The sequence below is a fragment of the Chionomys nivalis genome, chromosome 9 (assembly GCF_950005125.1).
Source record: "Chionomys nivalis chromosome 9, mChiNiv1.1, whole genome shotgun sequence".
NCBI classification, from domain to species: domain Eukaryota; kingdom Metazoa; phylum Chordata; class Mammalia; order Rodentia; family Cricetidae; genus Chionomys; species Chionomys nivalis.
In genome coordinates, this window is record NC_080094.1 from 8,124,676 (window position 1) to 8,140,250 (window position 15,575).

At 47.3% G+C, this 15,575-nt stretch overlaps 1 protein-coding gene across 2 annotated transcripts; it reads left to right on the forward strand.

Annotated features, from left to right (window-relative positions):
• The first annotated feature begins 413 nt into the window (after positions 1–413).
• LOC130881952 (1,25-dihydroxyvitamin D(3) 24-hydroxylase, mitochondrial) lies at positions 414–14,086 on the forward strand. 2 transcript variants are annotated; one of them, XM_057781808.1, is made up of 11 exons: positions 414–671; positions 834–1,024; positions 1,828–1,921; positions 4,195–4,291; positions 7,095–7,186; positions 8,154–8,265; positions 9,513–9,658; positions 11,976–12,142; positions 13,002–13,080; positions 13,680–13,877; positions 13,976–14,086. In XM_057781808.1, the coding sequence occupies exons 1-11, from the start codon at positions 414–416 to the stop codon at positions 14,084–14,086; spliced, it is 1,545 nt and encodes a 514-aa protein (XP_057637791.1). The 2 variants fall into 2 exon arrangements, with proteins under 2 accessions (XP_057637791.1, XP_057637792.1); XM_057781809.1 differs by lacking the exon at positions 13,680–13,877.
• The last annotated feature ends 1,489 nt before the right edge of the window (positions 14,087–15,575 follow it).

The window sequence follows — 15,575 nt, forward strand, 5'->3', positions numbered from 1 at the left end:
ATATCCATAAATACGAGGTCCCTGAGTCTGGGAGCTTGAAGAGACACACCGAGGTACATCCGACCTGGCGGCATCTCTTCTACCCTCCTTGACACCCTGTGGCTTCAGACGGGAGAAGTCAAATTTGGAAACCCACAGAGGACTCGACTAAGAGCTACCAAACCCCGGCTGCTCTTCTCCAGCCCCTGTGGCCAGCTCAGGGCAGACACCTGTGCCCTAAGCCGCTGAACTTTGCAGCATCCCTGGGCATCTGCCTCTTGGAAGTCCCTCCTGCTCTATACCACTCCACCACACCGGGTTCTGTTTGCCTCTCTTCCCAAATCGCCAAGACTTCAGAACCCAACACCACCTCCAAAACACTTTACCCCTTCCAGTGCCTGCTCCTCCTCGTAACCCATGTGTCTCCTGCTACTATGAGCTGCCCCATTGACAAAAGGCGTTCTCTGATCTCCTTCCTGAGGCGGCTGCGGGACCTTGGGCAGCCCCCTAGAAGGGTGACATCCAAGGCATACGCTTCCCGAGAGCCAAAAGAGGTACCCCTCTGCCCGCTGGTGACAGGTGGTGAGAGTCGGGGCGCCACCTCCCTGCCTGGACCAACCAACTGGCCACTACTAGGCAGTCTACTGGAGATTCTTTGGAAAGGTGGCCTGAAGAAACAGCATGACACTCTGGTAAATAACTTGTCACTCCCCTCTTCCCTATTCCTTCTGGTCGGAGTGGCCAGGCGGGGGTGAGGGGAAAGGGAGCTCAGGCGGCCCAGCAGCGGCTCAAGGAAAAAGCGCCCCTAGCACCAAAGGGTGCGTGCTGATGGCATTTGGCCCGTCCCTCTGCAGGTAGAGTACCACAAGAAGTACGGCCAGATTTTCCGGATGAAGCTAGGCTCCTTCGACTCGGTGCATCTGGGCTCGCCGAGCCTGCTAGAAGCTCTATACCGGACGGAGAGCGCACATCCCCAGAGACTGGAGATCAAACCCTGGAAAGCCTATCGGGACCACCGCAACGAGGGCTACGGGCTGCTGATCCTGTGAGTGTCCTCTGCGGGGGTGGAGACGGTGGAGGCCAGGACATGCAGGGCAGTAGGGAAGGGGGTAGTTAGAGTTTCCTAGGGTTGGACTTTCCTAATGCAGAACGAATACAAAAGCCCCTGCTCCAATGAGCGCCTGTGCAATCCTCTAATTATAGTGTAGACATGGGTCCCCCCCACAAAGAGCTTTATAGTGAGGGGATGCACACATGCCTGCCTCCCCACCAGGACATACCTAAAGCTCCAATCTCTTTTAATTTAGCTTCATGTTCCTAGTATCAATATGGGCAAGATTTAACCCTATGTCAAATCAAGTGTATATAATGTATATAATATATATGTATATACACATATATAGTTTCTGGTCGCTTTCATCATGCGTCTTCTCTTTAATCCCCCTCTCACTCCCGCGGAGACTCTACCCAGTCCCAACAACTCCCCATCCAATTTTCATGTCTCTTTGTTGGTGTTTATGATTCCCTGAGATTGCTTGCACAAGCATGAATGGGGTTATTTAGAGCCCTGTCAACTTGGTAGGAGCCTATACTACTGAAGAAAAATGACTATCCCTTCCCCATCGACCATGAACAGCCATCAGCTCCCCAGGGAGCAGAGGGACGCTGGGATCCCCTCTCGGGTCCCTAATGGACAGCGGCGCATATTCAAAGCGTGCTAAAAGCGTGCTAAAATTCCTGAGAATTTCCCTGGCTACCGGCAGGGTTAGCTTACTCCCGGGTGCTCTGCGAATCGCTGCGCTGCTTCCTTCCGGGCTCCCTAAACGCAATCCGTCTCCGTCTCCGCAGGGAAGGAAGAGAGTGGCAGAGGATCCGCAGCGCCTTCCAAAAGAAACTGATGAAGCCGGTGGAGATCATGAAACTGGACAATAAGATCAATGAGGTGTGTGTGTACTAGGGTCAGCTTTCCCTGGCTCTCCAGGACAGAGAGCTGCCGATTAGTCTTTGGGTCACAACGTTTGAGGGGCCTTTGCAGTCAGAATAGGTGAGGCGAGAGTGAGGGTACCAAGTGGGAAGTGCTCCTGTAGGCTAGTCTTCTGACAATGGAGGGGGATGAAATGGGATGATGTGTCCGGAGATTTCACATTCCGTGCCAATGGATGATCCGGAAAAGATCCCCGACAATGGGCAAACCTTACCCTTAAGAAGGGCTTTATACCATGCTAAAGGACTTTAGCAACAGCATCGAGCCAACAGGGGCCACGCAGTTGTGGTCTCTTCTTATTCTTGTTCACATTGGAGGTTGATTTGAGTCGGACCTGGACCCAGATGGGCTCCATACAGCTTAGGAGCTCCTAAAAGCCGGATAATTAATATGACACAGTGATGCAAGCCCCAAGTCAGACGTTTAGCAAGCTGCGTAGTTAAGTCTTTTCTTTTTTTCTTTTTTTTTTTTAAAGATTTATTTATTATGTATACAGTGTTCTGCCTGCATATATGCCTGAAGGGAGAGGGCACCAAATCTCGTTACAGATAGTTATGAGCCACATGTGGTTGCTGGGAATTGAACTCAGGACCTCTAGGAGAGCAACCAGTGCTCTTAACCTCTGAGCCATCTCCCCAGCCCTAGTTAAGCCTTTTCTAGAGGGGCTGTCTGCTCCAAACCCAGCTAGCTATTGTCATGTGGTGGTACACACCCGGGGTCATCTTGTGGTAGTAATAGGGATGTGTTAATAAGCCAGGTTGTGGAAATCCATACATGTGTGTGAAATCTCTTGGGTTGTCTTTCTTTTCTTTTCTTTCTTTCTTTCTTTTTTTTTTTTCTTTGAGACAGGGCCTCCCTGCATGTAATCCCTACTGGCTTGGAGTTTTCTATGTATACCAGACTTTCTTCAAATTTATATAGATCCACCTGCTTCTGCCTCCCTAGTCTTGGGTTAAAGGTGAAACCCCATGCTCAGGTTTCCTTCTTTCTTGCTTTCTTTTTTCTTCCCTTGACTTTTTTACATAAAATTCAAATTACATTTAAATGCATTACATAAGCAAGCTAAGCATGCCCGTTTGTTACCTGCAGGCCTCCGACCATTCACCCCTTCTCTCGGGTATAGCTTAGCAGGTGTTCAGTTATTTGGACAAGTAACGTAGTGTCTGAACTGTTTCTCATCTGTGATGTGGAAAATGTGAGCAATGGCTGTGCCTCCTGCCTTGCGAGGTTGCAGTGCAGGTCAGCTAAGATAACACACTTTATAACCACGTGTGGTCCCAGACACACTTCACAAGTGTGAGGCCTGAGTCACCTCAGGCTCTGGTTTTGGAGTCCAGCAGCTAGAGACCATGTATGACTGTCCCAAAGTTGCAGCTCTATCTACTGAGGAAGCTATGTCCAGAACCTGTAGGTTTCCTGGCTCCAAATTCCACATACTTCACACAAACAACTGATGGGAAGACAGGCTTCTGCCCAGATGTGGAGTGCAGCGTGGAGATGCCCCTCTCAACTTCACCACAGTCCCTGAACAACTGTTCCAGTTGGTCTGACTCCACCCTTGGCTTCACCCAGTCTGCCCACAAAGGATGCTTTTCTTCTTAGAGGATCAGTACCAGAGCTGGGGAGACGGCTCAGCCAGTAAAGGGCTTGCACTCTTTCATAGAGATCTGAGTTCAAACCCCAGAACTGGTGTGCATGTGTGTACTCCAATCATCAAGTTCAAATCCCAGTACTGGTGTCTGCGGGAGTGGGGGTAGAAACAGGAGGATCCCTAGGAGCTCATTGGCCTGGCTGCTCAGCCACATTTCAGAACTCCAGGTTCAATGAGAGACCCTGTCTCAAACATTCGGATGTGGAGCAACTTAAGTAGACACCAAATGTCAACCACTGCCCTCCACACATGAGCACATTGACACATGCCACCCACCTACATACATACATACACATATATACATATCTCTCTCTCTCTCTCTCTCTCACACACATACATACACACACACACACGAACATAAGACAATTGCCAGAAATACCCTTAAGATGAGCCTGAAGCTTGAGTTTCTGTGGCGACAGGAAGAGCTTAGGAAACAGTGAGGGACAGACCTGGAGAAGACAGTATATAATTAGTGCCAGTCACCACCAACAGCAGAGATACCCTCCAATGAACTCCCGAGCTTGAACTTTGTCCCTTCAGTGACGTAAAGGTGTATCTTTCCTGGTTGCTTTCTTTCAAGGTCTTGGCCGATTTTATGGGGAGAATAGATGAGCTGCGTGATGAAGGTGGCCGTATCAAAGACTTGTACAGTGAGCTGAACAAATGGTCCTTTGAAAGTAAGTTGACTTTGTAGTCTTGTTCATTTAAGTTTGCAAGAGATCTGGGGGATGAAACTGAGCTCTTCTTACACTTCCATAACGATAGATGGACTAAGCCATACAAACCCATATTAGTTATGACCTGTAGTATAGGTTGTTTATTAAGTCATCCAACAAGCATTTATTAAACAAATCCTATATGCCAGCCACTGTTAAGTACTAGGGACACTGCGAGGGACAAAGTGGACCGTGTCTTTGGCTTCACAAAGCTATAATTCCAAAGTGACAGATACAGGACATTTAAAGGACCAAAGAGCAGAAGTGTGGGCCTCACATGTTTCTCGCTGAGGGGAGTCCTCTCCACTAAGAAAACAAAAGTCAGGAAAAGAGGAAGTTGGAAAGGCCTCTTTGGATGAGAGTTCCAGATAGTGGAGTCGGGAGTGCAAAGCCCCCACCCAGGCACAAGTGTGAAGGATGCTCTTAGCGTGTTGGCTGGAGGAAAAGCAACAGCAGCTGCCCCTCCCTTTGCCTCTGCACTCTATGCAGAGACAACAGGGAAACCGGGAGATAAAAAATAGACTACTTTGCTGCCTTTGCATTTAGAGACCTAAGAGAGCGATGGGGAGGAAACTGAGCAGAAAAAGGTCCGTGTGCAAACATGAAGACCTGAGTTCAAATCTCCAGAACTCACACCAAGTCAGACACAGGAGCACAAGTCTGTGATCCCAGTGCTCCTGTGGCAACATGGGAGGCAGGGGGAAGGGAATACCCGGAAGCTCCCAGGCCAGCTAGACTGGTGTATGAAATCACAATCCACAGGAGACCCTGTCTCCAACAAGGTAAAAGGAAGGACCAGCATCAAAGGTTGTCCTCTAATATCCACATGCTCACTCAGTGTGGGGCATGTATAATCACACACTTTACACAGACACACACACACACACACAGAGAGAGAGAGAGAGAGAGAGAGAGAGAGAGAGAGAGAGAGAGAGAAATCTAAAAAGTCAAAAGAGTAGATTGGTAGATTGGTGTGGTAGCTCTTGCCTGTAGTCCTAGCATTGAGGGAACTAGGGCAGGGAAATGGACATGAACTCAAGGCTAGCCTGGGCTACACAGCAATATCCTGTTTCAAAAATACAGGGGGAATGTTTATTTTCCTTTATCAAAAACTGGGTCACGTAGCTACTGAAGCTGTCCTGGGGCCTCAGGATTATTATCAAAATTCCAGATCCACCTTGATTTCTTGCCTATAGACCTGATTTCTTACCTGGATGCCCTGGATAAAACTGAAGTTGCCTTAGGGAAAAAGCGTTGTACAAGTCAGAGGTAAACTGGGGTAAGAGCAAGAGAAAAGTTGGCCTTGTACGAACAACAACTGCATTTGCGCAGGCGTACAAACTTCGTGGCATGAGTTTGCAGTGTACACCCAAATAATGCCCACAATTGGGAAAGCAGCGCTTCCTGGCTGAATCCACCTCTCTGCCTTGTCTTCAAAACCACAAGGATGTGCGAGTGGGTCAGAACTGCTGTGTCTGTGGTGCCATTCCATGCTGATAAGCCCAAAACCTTGTGATCTTAAGTAACTTCCCCAGAGAGGGCCAACTAGTTATTAAACCTAGGTGTTCATGAATAAGGAAGTTTGATGTTGATTTTACTGTAGTTTTTGTGAATGGTCATTTTCTAAACGATCTTTATCCATTCGTGACTCTTCCTATACAGGATTTGCCATGAGCGCTTAAAGCCTCTGCATTTAGTAGACTGTCAGGGAACATTCCCAATCACTGATCTAGGTTTACCTTGAAGGGAAACAGTAACGCCCCGTAACTTCAAGATCAGCTTCACAATTGTCCACATGGCTGTGAGAATAAGTGGTGGACACTGCTTCACAGTCAGGGGACGTCCCAGAGCTGTGCCACAGGCTCCTGGTGGTACCCAAGCCAGGCCTTGTGGGATAAAAAGGCTATTGAAATCTTAAACAGGATGCGTTCAGTCAGGAAAGTGAACAGTTACAGAAGGTACGCTTTAAGACAGTGGGGGGCTTTCCAAACAAGCACATAGTGGATCTAATAAAGAATGGGTCAAGCTCTCAGGGACATTAGTAATGTATCATGGTCATGTATGACAACGTCGCCATTCTTAGATTAATGCTATGGTACAGATGCAAAGCATCATGGGAACTAAACACTGTTGCAGATGCTGCCACCCACACCAACCCACATACATCCCCGTGTGGACACACAGTCAAGGAGAAAGTAATTAAAACAACATGTTCAGTCACCACATCTAATTCAGGGGACATGTGTATCCTAGAATTCAAATTTTTCTATGTAAAAAGTTTTAAAGACTAAGGAATCTTATTTGAAAATAGGTTGAGCCTAAACAACATTATTAAATGGAAAACAGAACAGAGAAACACTTGTCCTGTGCTGGTCCAGTACCTGGTAGGTACGGGAACTTAGTCCTTAGCTCATTCTTTTCCAGCCCTTTTTCTCATGGTGACTTCTGCATCTCCAACAGCCTGAGTCAAAGCAGCGCAGGTTTCTGAGCCAGTGATCTGCCTCTGACCTCACCTCCCTGTGACTGATGTGGACAGTGCATCTCTTGTCAGGATGGGAAGCTCATGGGTCATTTGTTCCCAGAAATGATGTCTGGAGGCAGAAGAGAGTGTCCTTGGCCTCCTTTCTCACTCTTTGAAATGTTGGTTTCCTTCCAGAAGAGACCACAATGTCATGAGACAGAGGACTCAGTCTTTAATAGCTGGCTAGTCATAGACTCTGGCATGCTACTATTAAATAACAGTAGCGATTATTCTCAATGATAGGCATCTGCCTCGTGTTGTACGAGAAGAGATTTGGGCTCCTTCAGAAGAATGCTGAGGAAGAAGCTCTGACCTTCATTACGGCTATCAAAACGGTAAGCCATCTCCCTGGGCAGCCTAACAGAGCTTGTCCCTGCGTCTCCAAGGAGGAGTGTACACACGTATGTGTTTTCATAATTAGTCCATTCACTTTGATATCTATATTTTAATATATTCATGTGCACCAATCACAAACATACAAAAAGCCTATTATTGATCAGTCTAAGCAAAGTTATTTTACTACAAAAAATCATTTTAAACGTACTGAAGGTGTCTCGACTAACGGTCACTTAGTTCAAAGGTACCTTTTTTTTTAAAGTTTCAGAATGTTTCAGATTTAACAGTTTTGAATAGTGTGGGTAACTTGAGATATCATAGATGCAGTGAAATTGATTTGGGATTAGCTAAGGATTCTGTGGTATTAAGAAGCTGGACTCAATAGACAAATTATAGTTTTCCAGTTCTTTCTTCTTCCTTTGCAATTAGACCATATAAAAACTGGGGTGGTGGCACAGGCCTGTCATACCAGCTGCTTGGTCGAGGTGCTGAGGCAACCTAATTCCAAGTTTGACATGGGTTGGGGCCTCAGAGTGAGTGCAAGGGCAGCCTAGGAATGTAATGATCCTTTGTCTCAAAATAAAAAAATAAAACAAAAGGAATATAGCTTAGCTCTATAATGGATGCCTTTTTAGCAACCAAAAGGCCCTAGGTTTGATTCCTAATATAACCAAATGTGTGTGTATATGTGTGTGTATGTATGAATGTGTGTATTTGTGTGTGTGTTTGTGTGTATGTGTGTATATGTATGAATGTGTGTGTATGTGTGTGTATCAGAAGGGTCATGAGACTGATACTTTTTATTAAACACAGAGCACAAAGCCATCTTTGAGATATGAGGGAGCTGGAGGGCCTTTGAACCCCACCCTTTGGAGATGCAGAAGTCTGATTTAGGATCCTCCCCCTCCGAGAGAACGCTGGCTTAGAGAGAAGAATGCAGGGTCCAAATTCTTGTGTTTCTTCCAGATGATGAGCACGTTTGGGAAGATGATGGTGACCCCCGTGGAGCTGCACAAGAGCCTCAACACCAAAGTGTGGCAGGCGCACACTCTGGCCTGGGACACCATTTTCAAATCAGGTAAAAGGCCTCCCTTTCCACTGCCCACGGCAATCCAGTTGTCCTGACGCTATGCCCAGGACAGGCCTCAAGTGATCTACCTGACTGGGTCTTCATGATCTTCCCATGGCCATGCTTCTGCTCCTCTCTACAGCTTTCCAAAGTCATGAGCATAGCGGGGCAGCGGGAAGCAGCTTTCTGTCATCCACTCTGCCAGCTGAAGGTGGCTCAAAGAAGAGTTTCAGAGACAGCCTTGAGTCCGTGTGTGTCACCACGTTTTCATCTTTGATTGCTCCATCTTTAAAATAACAAATGACAGCAATTCTCACTTAGGTACAACGTTTAGTGCACACAAACATTGGGTAGATTACAGTATTTTGGTGGTTAGGGCTATTTCTGCTCCATGACATGGGACATTAGGAATCCTGTATATGTTTAACCCTTAAGCAAACCCACACCGTCAACTCTTCCAAGAGTCCCCAAGCAATGGTTCTGAGACACACTGAAGTAACTTTCCCAAGGCTTCAGACTGAAATGTGAGCTACACCACAGGCAATCACCCTGTCCACTAGCTCCATGGAGATTTTAACTTGGTGTTGGCCCATATAACGAATTGGAGTGAGAGAGACAGTTGTCTGAGTGTTTCATAAATGCTAAATAGTTTGAGTGTTAACAGTGTTCCCAGGCACTGTACTTGTGTGTATGGTTAATAATGTCCACAGCCAAGTTTGGAACATGCACATAAGGCCAGTTCTCATCCCCTCTCATGCTGATCCCTTCTGGGACTGAGCTCTTGTTCGTCAGAAGGTGACTATAGACCAGGAGCACCTGCGCAGGGCTTGATAGAAATGCAGACTTCAAGGCCATACATGGTGGTGTGTGCACTATATGGGTGGTACCAGCACTCTAGAGACAGAGACAGGCAGATAGCTGAGGCCAGTCTGGGCTACAGAGCAAGCTCCAGACCAAGCTCCAGACCAGCTAGGACTACATAGTGAGTCCCAGTCTGAAGAAAGAGAGAGACTGGCTTCAGGCTCCCCGATCACTGATTCTGAATCAACACTCTTAGAAGATGCCCGGTGGATCCTGAGAAGTCCTGAGAAGGGTCGGCCTTGACCAGTACTTGCCAGTGTAGCGAGAATAGTCACTGGACACCTGCCTAGTAAATTGTCAGTGTCCCTGAAAAGACTCAGTGTCGCAAGGTCTTCTTGGGTTCTTGCCCTCATCGGAATTTTCAGGCTCTCTTTCCTTCTGATTCTGTCACACAGTAAAGCCTTGCATCAACAACCGCTTGGAGAAATATTCCCAGCAGCCTGGCGCAGATTTCCTTTGCGACATTTACCACCGCAATCATCTTTCCAAGAAAGAACTGTACGCGGCTGTCACGGAGCTCCAGCTTGCTGCGGTGGAGACGGTGAGGGTGGGTGGGGACTTGCTTGGCTAAACACTGAGTTTTTAAGCAGCTGCGGAAATCAATATTGACTCCGCCTCAAACAATAAGGGAGAGAGTGGTTACGGAAGATGCCTGATGTCAGCCTCCAACCTCCACATGTGTGTATATACATGTTCCCCGACATGAGCACATACACACTACACACACGGATGTCTTTTAGTAATAACTCAGACTACCCCCATGGTGACTACCTGTAGCTGATTATATTTTAAATAAGATGAGATTAAAATCAGAATACAGTCCTCCAGACCAATAATACTTTTACTACTTAAAAGTACAAACAAGATGAGCTTGGGGCGGCTTGGTTTTGATTTATGCAGCAGCTCGTGTGCAATCCACCAGCTGATTCTCCTAGATTCTCCATGCAGCCGCCTCCCATTCCTGTCTTAAGCTGTCACTGGTGTGACAGGTACTCAGACTCCTCAAAGTCCCACGTTCTGTGCCCCTTAAAGCCTCCAGGCCGAAACCGGTTGACGGCTTCTTTGCATTTTCCCCTTTCGTGGCTTCTGGAAGGAGAAAGGCAGGGTTCCTGTATTAGGAACAAACCCCTTTCTCCCCCTCACTGCAGGAGACTGACAGAAGCAGTGAGTGATCTGATCTCCCTGTGAGATTGAGTGGCAGGCCTTTCCACACAGCAACAAGGGCCATGGCTCCTCTGTTTGAACTGTGAATTCTGTGAAAGCTGTGGCCTTGCTTTGTCTGCAGCGTCGTTCCAGGGACACAAAGGAGCACATGGTCAACGAACGCTTACTGAGCAAATGAAAGAGAGAGAACTATAGAGCGCCTACCATGTGCTCGGCCCTTAAAAGACCACTAGGAATGAGAGGCAAAGTCTTGTGCCTCGTAGAACTTAGATGGCAGCGGGGAGGAGAGAGGGGTGTGGAGGTACACACACGGCTACCTCAGATAGTGGTATTTGCCATGAAGGAACATTTCCTAAGCAAGGGAGTAAGCTGGCGGCCAGTTTAGGCTTTGACAAGTGGACTAAGGCTGGTGGGTGGAGAGCGAGTTTGCTAGAGAGGTCAGTTAAGGAGACAGGTGCCCCTCCCAACCAAGGTCATGCCAGGACAGGCTGAGCCCTTGAGGTTTCCTTACCCCCTTCCCCTGGAATTAAGCTCTGCCGTCTTCCTGAGGGGCCCAGACAGTGTCCCCTGGATGTGGTGAAACTGAACTTACCCAGCCCCGTGGAGCCCTATTTGACACTTGTGGTGAGCCACTTGCTGTTATGGTCACACACCTGATCCATTTCCTTTCCAGTCCCCTTTATTCTGAAAGCCACCTTGGGCGGATCAGAGAGGCTCCATTGCCTTTGATGTGGAGGCCCCACCCTCTTCCTGCTCCTGTAATAATGCCATCCACGATTTATTTGCAACCGAAGCCACTGGCCCTCTGACATGAAGAAGCCTGCCTGGGAGGCATGTTCTTCCAAAAATAATAAATACCAGCTGGCTCTGACCCGTCTTGTGCTCTGCCCATTAGTGTGGGAGTGGGCCATGGCGTTGGTCCCACAGCCTTGGTGTCTGGAGAGGGAGGACATGACCACCATGATTAGGAGACTGTTGGGTTTAAGTCAGCTGAGGAGCCCACATGCATCTCACTTCTGCTGGTGACTATGGTGACTATTCCTTATTACCTCCAGGAAAGACACCAAAGATCCCCTTAAAAGGCCACCAGCCTTTGCCAAAAACAGCCTCTGTAGGCTTCTTAGCATACTCAATTCTATATTAGAATTTATCCCCTATCCCCCATCCTTTTTTGGCAGGGTATTGCATTCTCAAATGAAGACATTTTGCATGTGGCTAGAACCCTTTTCATGTCCGTGGGTGATTTAGGGTGTAGCCAAAAGACCTTGTATTAGGTTCCAGAAAGGCAATGCGTTGTGCCTTCAATCGCACTGGGAAAATGTCTTTAGAAAGCCTTTCATTGGCACCACTAGAGCGTTTCTGCCCTTTCTGTACTCAATCTTACATCAGGTTTTGCCCACTAAATAAGTTCTACTTTAATTTTTATTTTGAGGCCATGCTGGAGTCTCATTTAGGTCTGGGGAGGGGGGTATAAATAGAGGACATCTTTGTATCTTGCTCCAGTTTCCCCCTAGTGGCAACACCTCATGGAGCAGTAAAGTATACCACAACCCAGAAATGAGCCCCAATAGTCCCTAAATTTACCCAGCTCTTGTCAGTAGTACGCGCATTTGTTCACGCTCAAGCAGTTCCGTTCTGGTTCTAAACGTGACCTTTTGCTCACCTGATGGTGGATTAATCTGTTTGCCTTTCAGACAGCCAACAGCTTGATGTGGGTTCTCTACAATCTATCCCGGAATCCCCGCGTGCAAGAGAGACTTCTTCTGGAAATCCAGAGCATGTTGCCCGAGAACCAGACGCCCCGGGCGGAAGATGTGAGGAATATGCCCTACTTAAAGGCCTGTCTAAAAGAGTCCATGAGGTAAGGACAGGCCTCTGAGTCAATACTTGAGAAAGGATCTCTTTTGCTTTGGGCAATACATTGTGTCACTAGAAAAGAATTCTCTTAGAACATAACAGTGACACCTCTAGATGGCTCCCCTGAAGATACCTCCCCTGGCTGATTATAGGCATCTATCAAACTAGAGAGAAGGGCCTTTCATCACTTTCCAGACCTCAGGGGCCAGCCCTACAGCCTGCCTGTGATGGACGCTGTCAGTAGGAGGGAGCCAGCTGTGGTTGTAGGGTTGGAGATGAAGGCGGAGGAAGAAGACACAGAGACAGACCTCTTTGTCTTCTAGCCTCTAGCTCTTCCTGGAAAGCAAACTTCCAGCCTTCGGATCAGAAGGAAACAGCACCACCTTTGTGGAGAACAGACAGCCATAGAGTAGAAGGGATGCAGGCTTTGGGTGAGGCGTGAGATGCACACAGATTGAATGGAACAGAATAATCGATGAGCCACTAGCCAGCCTTGTAGAAGGGAACAGAATAATCGATGAGCCACCTGCCAGCCTTGTATAACTGACATGATAAGAAAGAAGTGACAAACATATTGAGAATGAGGGATTTGTTTTTTTATAAAAACTGAATTCTTTGTGGACTCATACACTGTATCTTGATCATATTCACCCCTTCCCCAACTCCGCGCAGATCCTTCACCTTCCCTCGGTTCCCCAGCAGCTGCCGGTGGCCAGTAGCCCCTCAGGATAAGAGAGAGGGTTTCTTTCTCACCCTGACTGGACTTTTGACAGCACCTCTGCTTCTCATTCTGTCTCTGTTCCTAATGCCACATCAGAGAGTGGTCTGTGGCCACCTTTACAGCTCCGGTTGTGATTTTTCAGGCTTACCCCAAGTGTACCATTTACAACTCGGACTCTCGACAAGCCGACGGTTCTGGGTGAATACACTTTGCCCAAAGGAGTGAGTATATTTGCATACCTGTTCCTTAGCAAAACTTTGACATGGTTTCACTTCCCAAGTGTTTGTCCCATCTTCCCAAAACTTTTTACCAGGAGAACATTCATTCTGGAGAGCCGTAGAAAGATTCACCCTCCTCTTCATCCAGAAAATGGAGAGAGAGGAGGTGATCATGAGCATGAAACCCTAACATGAGGAGCTCTGGGACTGGGGAGGGGTTTCAGTAGGTCAGATTATGCTGTTCATGTGTGAGGACCTGGGCTTGAATCCCCAATACCCATGTAGAAAATCGGATTTTGTTTGGGTCAGCATTGTGCAGGACAGACAGAGGTTCAGTGGGCCTTGCTGACTGCCAGCTTAAATCAAGGTTCATGGAGTAACCCTGTCTCAAAGGACTAAGGTAAAGTGTGATAGAGGACATCAGGTACCCTCCTCTTGCCTCTGCATGTGCACATGGGTACATGTGCTACCCCACACATATACATATATATCATACTCTCACTAACATATGTCAAGGAATACAACCATCATGATTGTGTTTCTGTGAATTATTTTTGCTTCTGATTTTTTTTAAAGTATCATCTCTTTCTGTGTGTTTTTAGACAGTGTTAATGCTAAATACCCAGGTACTGGGCTCCAGTGAAGACAACTTTGAAGATTCCAATCAGTTTAAACCTGAACGCTGGCTTCAAAAAGAGAAAAAGATCAATCCCTTTGCCCACCTCCCATTTGGTCTTGGGAAGAGGATGTGCATCGGGCGCCGACTAGCTGAGCTGCAGCTCCACTTGGCTCTTTGCTGGGTAAAAGTTCACTGGGTTTCTAGAACCACATTCTGGGCTATTCCACAAGGCATGGAGAGAGAGAGTTAATTCTGCTTTCATCTCAATGTGTGTTACAGATCATCCAAAAATATAAGATTGTGGCTACAGACAATGAACCAGTCGAGATGCTGCATCTCGGCATCCTGGTACCCAACCGGGAACTGCCCATTGCATTCTGTCCACGGTAGGATGCTAAGGTGAGTGTCTGGGTCCCTGATGCCCTCAGGTGCCTTACCTGGCCAGAAGTGAGCCTAGCTTGAAGATGTCTAGACTTATCTTTATTTCTTCCTGCCTCCCCCCTCTTCCTCCTTCTTCCTTCCTTTCTTTTTAATAGATTTTATTATGAATGTGTATGTTTGCATGCCACAGGAGTGTGGATACCCACTTAAGTCAGAAGAGGGCATCAGATGCCCTGGATCTGCAGTTATAGGTGACTGTGAGCTGCCCAGATGACATGGGTGCTGGGAACCCAGCTCGGGTCCTCTGCAAGTGCAGCAAGTGTTCTTTGCCATGAAGCCATCTCACTAGCCCCACGTACTGTTTCTTTTTTAAACTACTGAACTGTTTTCTTTCTTTTAACTTGGGCCTGACTATGTCACTGAAGCCCTATGCTAAGAAATCGCTTCTGCAGTAAACCCCGAGCTTTGCCAGTCTGGTTGGTCTCTCCTTGTGTACATTGCAATGAACTCAAAACCAGTAATGTGGCCAGAAGTGAGATGGTGACATCTCAACCTGTGGCTTGACAGGCACATGTTCGTGCTTGAGCCAGCCTCTCCAGCTCTGTCTTTCCAACAATGTGATTAAGGTCAGGAGAGGAAGCCATGGAAGTGGGTGGATTATTTAGAGTAACACAGTTATTGTTAGAGCTTCTGAATGAGGTCCCAAGAAATACAGAAATACTTCCATGGTGTCTGCAAGTGACAGAAAACATGTCAAACTCTGAGAGGCCACATGAAGTGGTGATGCGGAAGGAGTGTTAATTACAAGCCCCAGGCATCAGCAAGGCCAGAGGGCACATTTCAGTCAGTCAGCTGCACTTTTGGCAGATACCTGTGGTAATCTTAATTTTAGTTTTTTGTTTTTGGATGATTGAAGTATCCTGTGTGACTTATAATGGGTGTCTACTTGATTTTCCAGATTTTTTTTCCACCGAGATAAAGACCAGCAATCTTTCCCTTTCTGCAAGAACGGTGCTTATGGCTTCGGTGTTCCTAGATGGCAAACGTCAAGAACCTGAGCCTGGGACAGCCTGCCGTGGATGGCACACAGTGCCTTCTGTAGAACTATTCTAGAAGCTATTGTCTACTCAATGATGTTTACAGAGACCTGTCAGCTCAGGGAAGCCCATGAAGTGGGCCCACCCCCAGACCTCACCACTGGTTTACATCAGCCAATCACAACCCTCCTCCCTTCTGTGGACTTGTTCAAGAACCTGCTGCCCATCCCTCTTCTTTGATATCACTAGGAGGCCAATAGTCAGCCATTCCTGACGGTCAGCCATTCTAGCAAAGGTTGCTAAGCGTTTCTGCTCCCAAGCCCAAAGAAGCATCCTTAATTCTCATTGCCAGTTTACAAAGAAAGACCTACGATGGCTTAATTATCTGGGGATCTGAGATGGTCTGACAGCCCACTTATTCATTTATTATAACTCTGTTTCATGCCATTTTTGAGGAAACA